This window comes from Pelodiscus sinensis, chromosome 3 (genome assembly GCF_052426305.1).
Source record: "Pelodiscus sinensis isolate ZL-2025 chromosome 3, ASM5242630v1, whole genome shotgun sequence".
NCBI classification, from domain to species: Eukaryota; Metazoa; Chordata; order Testudines; family Trionychidae; genus Pelodiscus; species Pelodiscus sinensis.
The window spans coordinates 76,590,295-76,602,822 of NC_143054.1; the positions used below are offsets into that span (position 1 = coordinate 76,590,295).

The 12,528-nt window shown below is 39.6% G+C and overlaps 1 protein-coding gene across 3 annotated transcripts in view; it reads right to left on the minus strand.

Moving 5' to 3' along the window:
* HACE1 (HECT domain and ankyrin repeat containing E3 ubiquitin protein ligase 1) overlaps window positions 1-12,528 on the minus strand; it is a 92,438-nt gene that overhangs the window by 65,478 nt on the left and 14,432 nt on the right. For all 3 annotated transcript variants that reach the window (XM_075923937.2, XM_075923936.2, XM_075923939.2), the window contains exons 5-8: window positions 9,330-9,405; window positions 8,043-8,174; window positions 6,320-6,402; window positions 1,895-1,991 (exon numbers count right to left, since the gene is read on the minus strand). In XM_075923937.2, the coding sequence (XP_075780052.1) occupies window positions 1,895-1,991; window positions 6,320-6,402; window positions 8,043-8,174; window positions 9,330-9,405 (388 nt within the window). The remainder of the gene's footprint in view (window positions 1-1,894; window positions 1,992-6,319; window positions 6,403-8,042; window positions 8,175-9,329; window positions 9,406-12,528) is intronic.

Here is a 12,528-nt window from a genome sequence, read left to right on the forward strand (position 1 = left end):
TTCCATAAACAATGTATAACTTAAGTTAAAATGTACAGGGCAAGAAAAATCAAAGTATTATGACTAGATCTTTGCCTGAGACACCAGATTTAGTAATGAACTTCCCAAAATCTGGAGTTCTGAATTGTATCACATCTCTACATTTTTTCTGCTAGTCAACAGAACTTATGCTTCACTTATATTTAAAATAATTACATATTAATATAGTTCTTTATAACCCTCATTTTCCTTAGCAGCCTAACCTGCTGCAGGAGGAGGAAGTGCTCTCCAGCGGTTGCGCACAGGAGGAGAGGTGAGGCTGAGCTCCTTCCCCCGCAGCACATGTGCCAGAGGTTAGGCACACCCGCTAGGAGGCAGGGCCCGGAACTGCCTCACAGACCGGATCAAAGCCCTAGGCGGGCCAGATCTTGCCTGCTGAGAGGTATTACATTCAGTACTGTCCAAGAGGCAGCAACATCCGTAATACTCCTTCCCATCTCTTCAATATCAATGTCTTATTTATCCACTTCCTAAGTTACACTGTGCAGGTTCCACCTACTGCTCTGGAAACTAACCTTTTAATACATTTAAAAGGCTGGTGCACAGTGCGGGGGAGGAGGGGCAGCAGAACCTTTTAATACATTTAAAAGGCAGAACTGCAGCAGGGCTGGCTGTGGCTCCCCTGCCCAAAAAAAAAAAAAAAAAAAAAAATCCACTGACTAGTCAATTAGTTGATTAAACTAAATTTAACATCCCTAGTATGTTACTAAGTTTTGGGTAGACTAGACAAATACTAGCAAGGATGTCAACTGACGGAAAGCAGTGTACTAGAGCTAAGGGAACTGACCCCAAAATGACAGTAATAAAAACAATTAGACCTATTAAATCCAAGGATTATACTAAAAGTGATATGAATTGAGGAAGACATTTTAGATTAATATATTAAACAAATCTTTCAGAATCATCCTTCTTTAAAATATTCCAGAAGCATGAATAGTAAAACTGCTGTCAAATGTTTACAGGTATTCTTTAATTGTAGGTGTTCAGGAGTGAATCTGTGTGTGCAGTCTTCAGAAGGTAGAAGGCAATAAAAGACCTACCTTAACTTTAAAAGAGGATTTGGAAATAGTGTATTTAATATCCGAAATATTAATCCTTTGTCTTGCCCAAAGAGACACATCACTGGACACTCATTATAGTATGTACATTCTATCAAACCTTGTAAACTGACAAAACTGGAGTTTTGTATGCCATTGAAAATGTGTAGGAACAGAAAGTCATAACATCCTCATCCTTTGTAGAATAGAGGCCTGGATGTGAAGATTGTAATACCTTCAAAAAACTGAAGGCTCAGCAACAAGATCTCCTTGATCACCTTGAAAAGTTAGTATTTGAAGAAATGAAGTTATTCTTACATAGAGGCCTTTGGCTCTTAGCTTTTTTACCATTTTACACATGACCATCTAAAATAGAATGTGTTTCCTTCAAGACAATGTGATTAATGGCTTGAACGTGACCTTTAAGAAGTGGCCAACAATGTCTGTCAGTTTACTTATTTTAACACCCTAATATTATGAACAGCTAGACGCATCAATCTTCTATATACCTAGCCTAATAAGGTAATCTTGGTGGATCTAGACCAAAGCAAGAATATACATTCTTTCTGATTATTCAGGAAATAAATATTTTCTAAGGGAATTAATAGAAAAAAAACCAGAATATGTTGTGCTATTCTAAACTAATCCAACAAGTCAAACCAGAAGAGTAAGGTGGAGCTGCTTCCCCAAAGTGCCTCAAAAGAGGTCTTTGACCTCTAGTAATGAAATCATTGCTTTCCAGAGAGCAGAAAGGAGAAAAAAAATCGTTCCACATCAATTGTATGCACAGCACTTGTTAATGTAAAGCAAATTTATACCTGTACACAGAGATCCAGTGGTGAAACTCCATTTTTGTCTGGTAAGTATTTGGCTCCTCTCATCAAAAGTATTTGTGCAGTGTCTCTTTGACCATGGCTATGGGAAACAAAGGAGAAGGTTTACCAAAAAATATTTAGCCCATGAGTACATGCGCTTCCATTAAATAGCTCATTAACTACGCAAAAGGTGTTCCTCCCAAACTTTTATTCCCAAACCAATACAAATTAGGAACCAAATGTGTAAAGTTACATTACAGAAATCCATAATTACAAGCCACACCATGGAATAGAACTTTATTCTGGTCCCTTTGACACACTGCTAAGTGCCTGTTCTCCAAACTACTGCAAAGGTCTATTACAAACAGTGATCTGAATGGAAGCTTTCTGCAATTCACATGCAGAAACACCCTGACCAGAATTAATCTCGAAGTCTATATGATGGCTCCTGAATTTAATACAGTGCACAAGAAAAATATATAGACATTTAAGGCTACTTTTAGATTGGAAAATTGTACTTAGAGAGAGAAGAGGAGATATTTTGATTGTTTCCAGATGTCTAGTAAGCTTTCATCCAACTAATTTTAAATAAAAGAATCACTTGTATAATTGATCTCTAACCCACCATGTTCTTACAACAGACTGTAAGGATAAGAAAACAGACTTTATCTACTGTATTTGACATGAATTTAAACAACAATGTTAAATATACTATTTTTGCATTAACAGAATTTGAAAGATAAAATAGACCTATTCTATTATCTAGTACATCAGCCTCACAATGCAATAATGTGGAGGGATAGCTTTTTTACAATAAGTTTTTAGTGCTTTGTCTAGTCTACATAAAAGTACTCAGAGTTATGGGTTTACTACTTCCCTTGGAAAACTATTTCACAATCTAATACATTTCACTGGCAATGCTTTGGATCAAGGAAACAATATAACTACTTTATGTAATGTATAATCAGTTATTTTATTGTTGCAGCCAGTGGTGACCCATTAAAGACCAAAAAAGCGGTAATTATGCCACAGATCCCATATGGCTGCACTTAAGAAAAAAAATTTTTTGAAGTAAATTTTTGAAGTAAATTTTAAAGAAAAAATGAAACAGTGCTTCTGTGGTCACCGGAATACTATAAGAGTTATAAATTGTTGTCAGACGTTACAAGTGCTTGCCTTTTAGGCATGTATCATCAATTACAGTAGTTTTTAAATTCAGAACGGGTGAAATTCAGCCCACCATGAAGACCTGGAACAAAGGCTTCAACACCAATCAAGTACTGTCTTCCCTCTGCAAATGAAGCAGTTGCACAGAAGAGGATTACTTCCACTACTACTCCAGCCACTACTACTCCAACTTTAGGCCAATGGTTGGCGACATGCAACTCACAGGCTGCATGAGGCCCATCAGAGTTCTACACGTGACCCTGATACATTTTGTTTACCATTGCCCATGCGCAGGGATGTCAGATTCCCTAATTTCCATCCATGTAGTTTTTTCTCCCCTACCTAAATTAACATCAACATAAAGAAAGGGCACAGGAAGTGAGGTACATGCTGATTGCAAACAACACTGACAGTGAAAGCCATGAGCTCCCTTTGCATACAATCAAAGCACTACTTTGGTTTAAAAATCAGCACACCCCGCAAATTCCATGTATGCAAGCACAGTTAACAAAACTACCTTCTCCTGGGAGACAGTCTTGGTTACGGCAATCTTGCAACCCACTGAAATGAAGGAGGGCAACTCATCTGGCCTACTCACTAGCCTAGGTTGCCCATCACTGCTCCAGACTGCATTCCAAACCACTAACCCTAGATTTGGTCAGCCCTTAAACGTCTCCTACAAAGCCCAAGTACCTTAGCTTTAAGTGTACAGGCAGTCCTCGACTTACGCAAATCCGACTTATGTCGGATCCGCACTTACGAACGGGGCTTTTCTCGCCCCGGAGCTCACGGGCGGCGGGTCGCCACCCGTGTCCTCTGGGGCGAGAAAAGCTTCTCCCCGTCTCCCTGGTCTGCTGGGGGGAGGAGGGGGTCCAGCAAAGCCGCTGGACACCCCCAGCAGACCAGGGACACCCGAGCAAAGCCGCCGCCTGGGCAGCTTTACGAGCAAAGCCGCCCAGGCGGCAGCTTTGCTCGGGTGTCCCTGGTCTGCTGGGGTGGGTCCAGCGGCTTTGCTGGACCCCCCCAGCAGACCAGGGACACAGGAGCAAAGGCGCACAGGCAGCATCCCGCCGCCTGTGCGGCTTTGCTCAGGGGCAAAGGAGCAAAGCCACACGGGTGGCGGAGTCCCTCCGCCTGTGCAGCTTTGCTTGGGTCTCCCTGGGGTGCTGGGGGAAGTCCCCCCCCCAGACAGGAGCAAAGCCGCACGGGCAGCAGGGTCCCTCCACCTGTGCGGCTTTGCTCGGGTCTCCCTGGGGTGCTGGGGGGGGGGGGCACAGCTAGTGCCCCCCCCCAGCAGACCAGGCTTTTGTTGTGGGACGCCTCGGGTAGAGCAGCTGGGGTGCTGCCGGGTTGGTCCTGTGGGAACCTACCGGGCAGCGCCCCAGGTGTTCTGTCTCAGGCTCCAGATTCAGCAGCTGTTGAAACTGATCAGGCTGATTCCAGGAAGCTGGGGGCAGAGCAACTCTGCCTCCGGCTTCCTGTAGTCAGCCCCTGGTCAGTTTCAGTGGCAGCAGCTGAATCTGGAGCCAGTTCCGGCTTACATACAAATTCAACTTAAGAACCAACCTATAGTCCCTATCTTGTACGTAACCCAGGGACTGCCTGTATTTAATTATTTTCAGAATGAAATTCATATGGCTTAACCTCTGTGTAACCTTCACTGCTAAATGTTTTCTCTGTTGAGATATACACAATATTAGTAAAACTAGCAATATGAAATTAGCATTTGAGAGGTCTCTCCTTGACTATGTGAATCAGACAATTTCTCAACTAAGGATTTTTCTTTTCTAGATGTCACCATTGCACCCACAAAACACTCCATTCTAGGGATGCTAGCATGTAGTCATTTACACATGTAAATTCAGTGGTGGAATGTTTGCAGAAAAAAAAACATTAGCCAACATCCCTACTTGATTCTTTTCTAAAGGGTTTTAAAGGCCTCTAATCTGGAGCTTCTTCTAATACTAATAACGGTCCCTAAACTGAGTGCCAGAAGGCATTCAAATAGACACTATTTAGTCTTTCCTTACCCTCTCTACAATAGTCAAGAGCTAGCATATATCTGAACTCTGGCAGACCACGTCTCCCACAATATAGCTCATAGCAGGCCATCAGGTCAACTCATTTCTGACTTTGCTTACAGTTACAATTTAATCACAGGTGAATTATTTAAAATGTAATCCAAGTACCAGGATTATAGAATGTAGATGTTCTAACAACTGAAAGGGTCCAATTAAAAAAAGAAGCTATTGGAAATAAAATTTAAAAGTTTAGAAAACAAAATTTCACTCCAGTACCAAGTCATTAGGACATATTATAAATGCATTTCCATTACTTCTTACACTGAAGTCTTAAACTTGATATGCATATCACCTTCCTGGAATGTCAGTACCTTTGGTTGTCTGAATTTTTATTTCCATAGTGTTGATTAAGAATTGTCTGAATTATATACCAATATATTGTGTACCTAGGACATAAGACGCAGCATGCAATACTGGTTGGCTACACCTAGACTGGCATGATTTTCTGGAAACGCTTTTAACGGAAAAGTTTTCCGTTAAAAGCATTTTCGGAACAGAGTGTCTAGATTGGCACAGACACTTTTCCGCAAAAGCACTTTGCGCGGAAAAGCGTCTGTGGCTAATCTAGACATGCTTTTGCGCAAAAAAGCCCCAATCGCCATTTTCACGATCGGGGCTTTTTTGCGGAAAACAAACCTCAGTTGTCTACACTGGCCCTTTTGCACAAAAGTTTTGCGCAAAAGGGACTTTTGCCCGAACGGGAGCAGCATAGTATTTCCGCAAAAAGCACTGATTTCTTACAGTAGGAAGTCAGTGATTTTGCGGAAATTCAAGCAGCCAGTGTAGACAGCTAGCAAGTTTTTCCGGAAAAGCGGCTGATTTTCCGGAAAAACTAGCCAGTCTAGACACAGCCGTTAAGTACTGGTTATTTTAATAGGTTCCTGATTTTAAATCTAAAATTGACTCATGAGTTTGAGATATACCCTGTACATGTACAGAAAGGTCCTTGGCCCACAATATTAACAGACGTGTATGTTATATACATGTGCATTTCTAAAACTGAAGATAAAATATTCAAATATTTTACCATATTCCAGCAACAAGCAGAGTTTAGTACTTTTTTTAGTTTTCATATTTCCTCATTTGAGTTTTGCTATATATTGAACAAAAGTAGTTTTTATGTATTTAAAAATTTAACTTTTACATTTTGTACAGTACTTCAAAGTCAAACATACCATACCTGCAAGCAAAATAGAGTGGAGTTGCTCCTGACACGTTTGGCCTGTTAATATCTGCACCACTGTCTAATAAACACTGTACTGTCTTTTGGGAACAGGAAAAAAAAAAAGTACCGTCAGAACTAGAAAAAAATTAACAAAAATATCACTTGGCTTGAAACGGGTTAGTTATGTATCTATCTTCAGTTAGATGAGCAGATTTAATTTCCAGTAATAAATCTCAAAAACAAGGTATCTGAACATTAGAAAAAGGACTATGACAGATATACTTTGAAGAGTATTCACACACACTAATCACGATGGCTACATCTACACTACGACTTCTCAGCAAAAAATATGCAAATGAGGGACTCATTTGCATGAGTCGCAATCTCATTTGCATATTTTTGCCAATCCATTTTTGCAAAAACAAGCAGTGTGGACATTTTCTTTTTGCGCAATAACCCCTTTTTCCATAGTGATGATAGCTGTTATTCCAAAATAATTATGCAAGCGTCTACACTATTTCAAGATTTTGAAACGACAGCTTATTCCGACTTTGGTAAACCTCATAATAGTCCCTATTTTGAAATAGCTATGTAGACACTCCACTTCTGTTATTTCGAAATAGCCCCTCACCAGGGCCATTATAAGTTATTCCTCCTGGGACTCTAATTCGAGATAGCACGTCTACATTAGGGAAGCCTGCCTTGGACTAATTTTGTGGCTTCCCTGCAGTGTTGACATGCTATTTCGGAATAAGCTATTTCGAAATAACTATGTAGTGTAGATGTACTCTATGTGTAGGACTTGGGTTTTTTAAATAAATATCCTTTATAGAACTTCGGACATTCTGTAAGACCACGGAAATCAGATCCCCAAACAATATTGAACTTAAAAAATACTATAGTTTTGAAAAATATATTTTAAGATGAAATGCTAAGTAAAAACAAACTGCAAAGTATGGAAATGCTGAGCTAGAGTACGTAAACAACCATAACTCTACTCCGTCCACATAAGGCAGATTTGTCTATAATTATGAGTCTGATGGCTAGCTGATGTCTTGAAACTTGTAATCAGACAGAATGCCTTGAGAAGATCTTCCTGATGATTTACAGACTAACTTTTTGGCATCGGCAGACTGGAGAACTGGATTGAGAAATAATCCAGAGACCATGTCTTACTCAAATTGTTCTATCATTGGGTAACAGAGTTACTATTCCATATGATCTTTCAATATTTTTAAAAGTCCAAATCCGCACACTTATTTTACACATATATGCTTAATCCTAATGCAAAAAAAAAAAAAAAAAAAAAATCAATCCCTAAGATAGAGTACAAACACTTAACTATATGTGATTAAAAGTAACCAAGTTGCCACGTATACTTACGTATACAGTGTCTCTCACAAACATGGCTCAAAATATTAAACAAAAATACAAAATGACTCATGAAAAAGTATTCAAACATTAATCAATACAGCAGTATCTGCAATCAATTATGCAATACTACATTAATCAACTGCAAGAACAGCTGGGAGGTATGCATCATTTAAATTCTTAAAGGAAAATAAACCACTTCATATGAGTGCAAGCAATTAAGAATTACTAAGGCAGGCATGTTAATAATTCTATCATTTATGCTTTATAAACATGCATGACTAGCCATAGTTTCTTTTAAAAAAATTGACAAGTATTACCAAGGTTTTACAATTAGAGTCGGTTCAAATTAATTTTCTGCACTTACCGTCTTGTGACCATTCTGGCAAGCCACGTGAAGTGCTGTCTGTCCCATTGCATCTTCAACATCTACATTATTGACATGCTGTACAAGATCATGAAGTAGCTCTGTTCGGCCATTGACAGCAAGCCAGTGAATCTATGTACAAAAATAATCCAATACTAATATTTTTAATAGTCAATACATGCATGCAGTTTATAACCAAAAGTTTTCAAAACGTAATGCTCTGTGGCCAAGATTTTCATAAATGGGATCCCAAAATTAGATTTCTAAAGGCATATCTAGGCAGTTAAATCTATGCCTGATTTCACAGCAGCTTCCTTTGAACATCAGTAGATTGAAAGAATGCACTTAAAGGATCCTCCACTGTACTTGCTGATGATTGTCATCAGTAAACTCCCTGAATATCTTACTGATAAGAGCTACAACAAGAGGAACCATTTAAATGTAAGACTGTTGGCACTCATAAGTGTTGTGTAAATCCTCCACCCAATCCAGTATAACGTGGATGTTATTCATGTAACTTTCAGTTCTTCTAAGTCACTTAAGTTTCAGTCATTGTGAGCTGCTTAACTTTACTGTAAGCCATGTATATTTCATGTAATGTTTCAAGTTCTGCAGCTTATTGCACGCATCGTAACTTCCAGCTATTGCTGTACAATTGTTAAGCTTGCGACATTCTATCCTGTGACAAGAGAGCTGGTGGGTGGGTGGGTGTGTGTGAAGAAGAGAGAGACTGGTGCCAACTAAGACAATCAAGAATGTGTGAAGGAGCCCTCTGCCTTGGTATCAGAAATCCACATTTATTGTTCAGGCCAGCAAAATTAGCAGTTACAAATACCATATGGTGCCACAACTTTACACTCATTAGTTTCAACTCAAAGCAGTATACTACCATATCAGCTTTTATGGAGAGAAATTGAAAAGTTAAAATCTAATAGAAAAAGAAAATTTGTTATGTTGCCTGGTCACTGAAGGAGGAGGTAGAAAAAACAAAAGCAAAAATAGCTATGACTCCTATGAGCATATAAAGCTGCATTTATTAACTTTCCGACTCAAAGCTTTTACTGTTTTAGAAATATTTTGATCACTTTTGTCACTGGTAAATTACAAGTTTTACAAGGTTTTACAATTCCATATCAACAGGAACCCTTCTGGTTTTAATTATTCCAAAGCTGGTCAAACACTTGGTTGGCATAAGCCACAGGCATTTTCAGCAAATTTAGAATATCAAAGGTTTATTAATTTCAAAAGAAGCACTTCAGTAACTTAACTAAAACAGATAGCACTTACTGCAGTCAGACCTTCATTATTACAAATGTTGACATCTGCACTATATTCTAAGAGCTTGCTCATACATTTCTTCTGCCTGTAAAGAAAAGAATATATTCCATTCTTATCAAGAAAACAGAAAGGAGATCTGCAGAAAGCACATATCATCCCCATGTCCCTGTCAGCATAATTTATCCTATGCATCAGCTGCAATATATGTTTTCTTCATAGAAGTGCACCATTAAACTGATATTTAAAGAAAAGCAAATAATCACTAATGCCATAGAAGACTCTGTCTCCCGTCTATAAACTAAAGCTCTTGACTGTGTGTGAGAGAATGATGGGTTATACAGCCAGGTTTGTTACAGATATCAGGTAGGTTGGAGATACCAGAATACTTAACTGTCCTCTTCTAACATTATTTCAAATTATATGATTACGTATTGCATCTTAGGGCTGATGAACCATATCATTCACTGGTGTCAACTGAAGAAGATCCACTGCAGTCAATGGAACAATATTAAATTATACCAACTCCCATTTGTAGTCACAATTGGGTTCATGTAATAATAAAAAAAGGTTTTAAATTTTAAATAATCTTTAATGCTATAAGTATTTTGTCCTTTAGAAATTAATCATACATTATTTTCCATTGAGTTTTGTTCCCATCATACCCCTGCTACTTGACCTTTTCCAGCACATGATTTCCTGCTACCTGGTCACTGTCACCCTGTATTTATTGCCTCTTTTCTTTGTGCTCTCCCACAGATGGCTGTCAAGTAACAGCATCTTGTTTCCTCTGCAGCAGTGGCCCCTACTAAGGTAGTTAGGCAATCTGTACCTCTGTTTCCAACCATTTTTAACAAACTTCCATTCCACAAAAAAGAAAGAAGAAAACTCAGTAATAACTAGCTATCTGTCAACAGATCTCAGTTTGAGAACTAATGAGGTAAATATTTTTAATGAAGACTGACTTAGTGATGTCAAGCCTTAGAAAAACATAAATATGCCACACCACCGTAAGATAATTTGCTGAATTAACTATTATAATGGAGTGGTTCCCACATTACGTAATAGGTAATTTCTCCTTCAGCAACTCTCTCTCTCTCACACCACTCTTAGAGGAGTCACATCCACTCTGATTTAATTAGCACTGATGTCACAGTCCCGTCTCAGCATCCCTTCCTTTTTTCCTTTCGTTTTCTCTTCAAGCATCTGGAGAAGTGAGCTGAATCTCACAAAAGCTTATGCCCTAATAAATCCGTCAATCTTTAAGTGCCTCTGACCTCCTTGCTATTTTTATGAGCATTCTCTTTCCTAGTCCCTTGAAGAGAGTGTTTGGCAGTCACACAATGGCTATTTCTAGACTACACCGAAGTTCCGAAACAGGATATACAAATTCTGTGGGAATTTGCATATCTTCTTCTGATCTCACTTTAGAAAGCAGAGCTTTTGAAAGTGAAAGTAGTCAGGATGTGTTTTTTGGGTAAACCCCCTCTTTCAAAAAGCCGCTCTTCCTCCAAAAATTAGGTTTACACAGCTTTTCGGAAAAGGAAGGAGTTGCAAAAACAACACCCACACCCACACAGCATCCCGACCGCTTTCATTTTCGAAAGCGAGATCAGAAGAAGATTTGCATATCCTCTTTTGGAACTTCGGCATAGTCTAAACGAGCCCAATAAGAAAAGCAGAGATTGAAGAGCCATTAGGCATGCACGTACACTGAAAAAAGGCTAAGATTGGAGGCAGTGAGTCAGAGCTTATCAACAGCGTTGCCCAAGATACCCAAAAACATCCCACACTCAACCAGACATCATAAGATGGCTAGAGAAAATCCACCACCAGATAAAAGGGAACACAGCCCTCTTGTTCTATGACTATCATACATGCGATATTAGGAGATGTCTATACTACAACGATAAGTCGACCTATGTTAGGTCACCTTATAGCTATCATATTAGATACTGTGGTGGTGAATGTCCATGCTACCCTCCTGTCGGCAATGCTCAAGCTCACAAAAAGTACTTCCACCAAATGAACGGGGGGCAGTGTGTGGGCCCAAAAGACAAAGTTTCTTGCCTCCATGGTCTCAACCAAGCTGCCCAACCAAGGTTTTTCACCTCTGGCAGGGAGATCCATGCCCAGAGTCCAGTCAGCTGCTGTGCTCCAATGTTCCCAGGTGGCAGACTGATTCGGAGTGGAGAGGCTCAAGAGCCAAGAACCTGCTTTACTGTCAATTTCACAGCAAGCAAATAACGGACATAAGGACTGCCCTGTCAGCACAGACACTGCATCATCCTAACTACACTGACATAACCCTCTTCTTGAGATGGTTTTCTTATGTCAGCACAGTAGGGAAGTTAAACTGGTAGGATGAACATTTCAGTATATACACCTCCACTGTTTACTCAACAAAAGCTAACTAAAACTGTATAGACAAGATCTGAGTTGTTTGTGTCTTGCAGAAGAACACAGTTGATTTCTTGACAGCTAACAGTGAAACCCTGTAAACTTCATCTTGCAGATCCTGAATAATCCAATCCACATTTCACTCTTTTAAAGTAATTACACTGTTTTGTCATGTGTTGCATTACATACGATGCAAATATTGCAATAAATTTTATTATTAGTACCCACTAAAAATCCCTTCAACTATCAAACTGGTAATTAGCAGAAAATGCTTAAATGGTCAGAAATTCATATTTATTTCTTCACTGTATTTAGATCTTCTAATATATTATAGAAATGTGCATCTGTCCATGAACTCCTCCTAAACAACTAGGACCACCAAATTTGGTATGCAGCTTCTTATCATAACTTAAAGCAAGGTCAGGATTGGTGGTTTAGGGACGTGAAAGGTTAATGGGTGATACTTACCAGCTCTGGTTAAGCCAGGGCTGGGCAAAATATGTCTTGAGGCCAAATCTGGCCTGCCAAGCCACTGGATCCGGCCCACAATCGCCCTGCCGGGACCCTCGGCACACAGCCGTTGCAGTTTAAAACTTAGTCCATGCGGCTCTCTGCTCTGCAGGGAGGGGGAAGCTTCATGTGATCTCCTGGCCCCCAGGCCAATCCTCAGCTCCTATAGGCTGGAAACAACCAGCCAATAGGAGCTAAGAGATTGGCCTGGGGGGTTGGGGCAGCACAAGCCTCTTTCCATTCCCTGAGCTGAGATCCATGTGGAGAGAACAAGCCTGCAGTTTAAAGTGATCTGGGACTG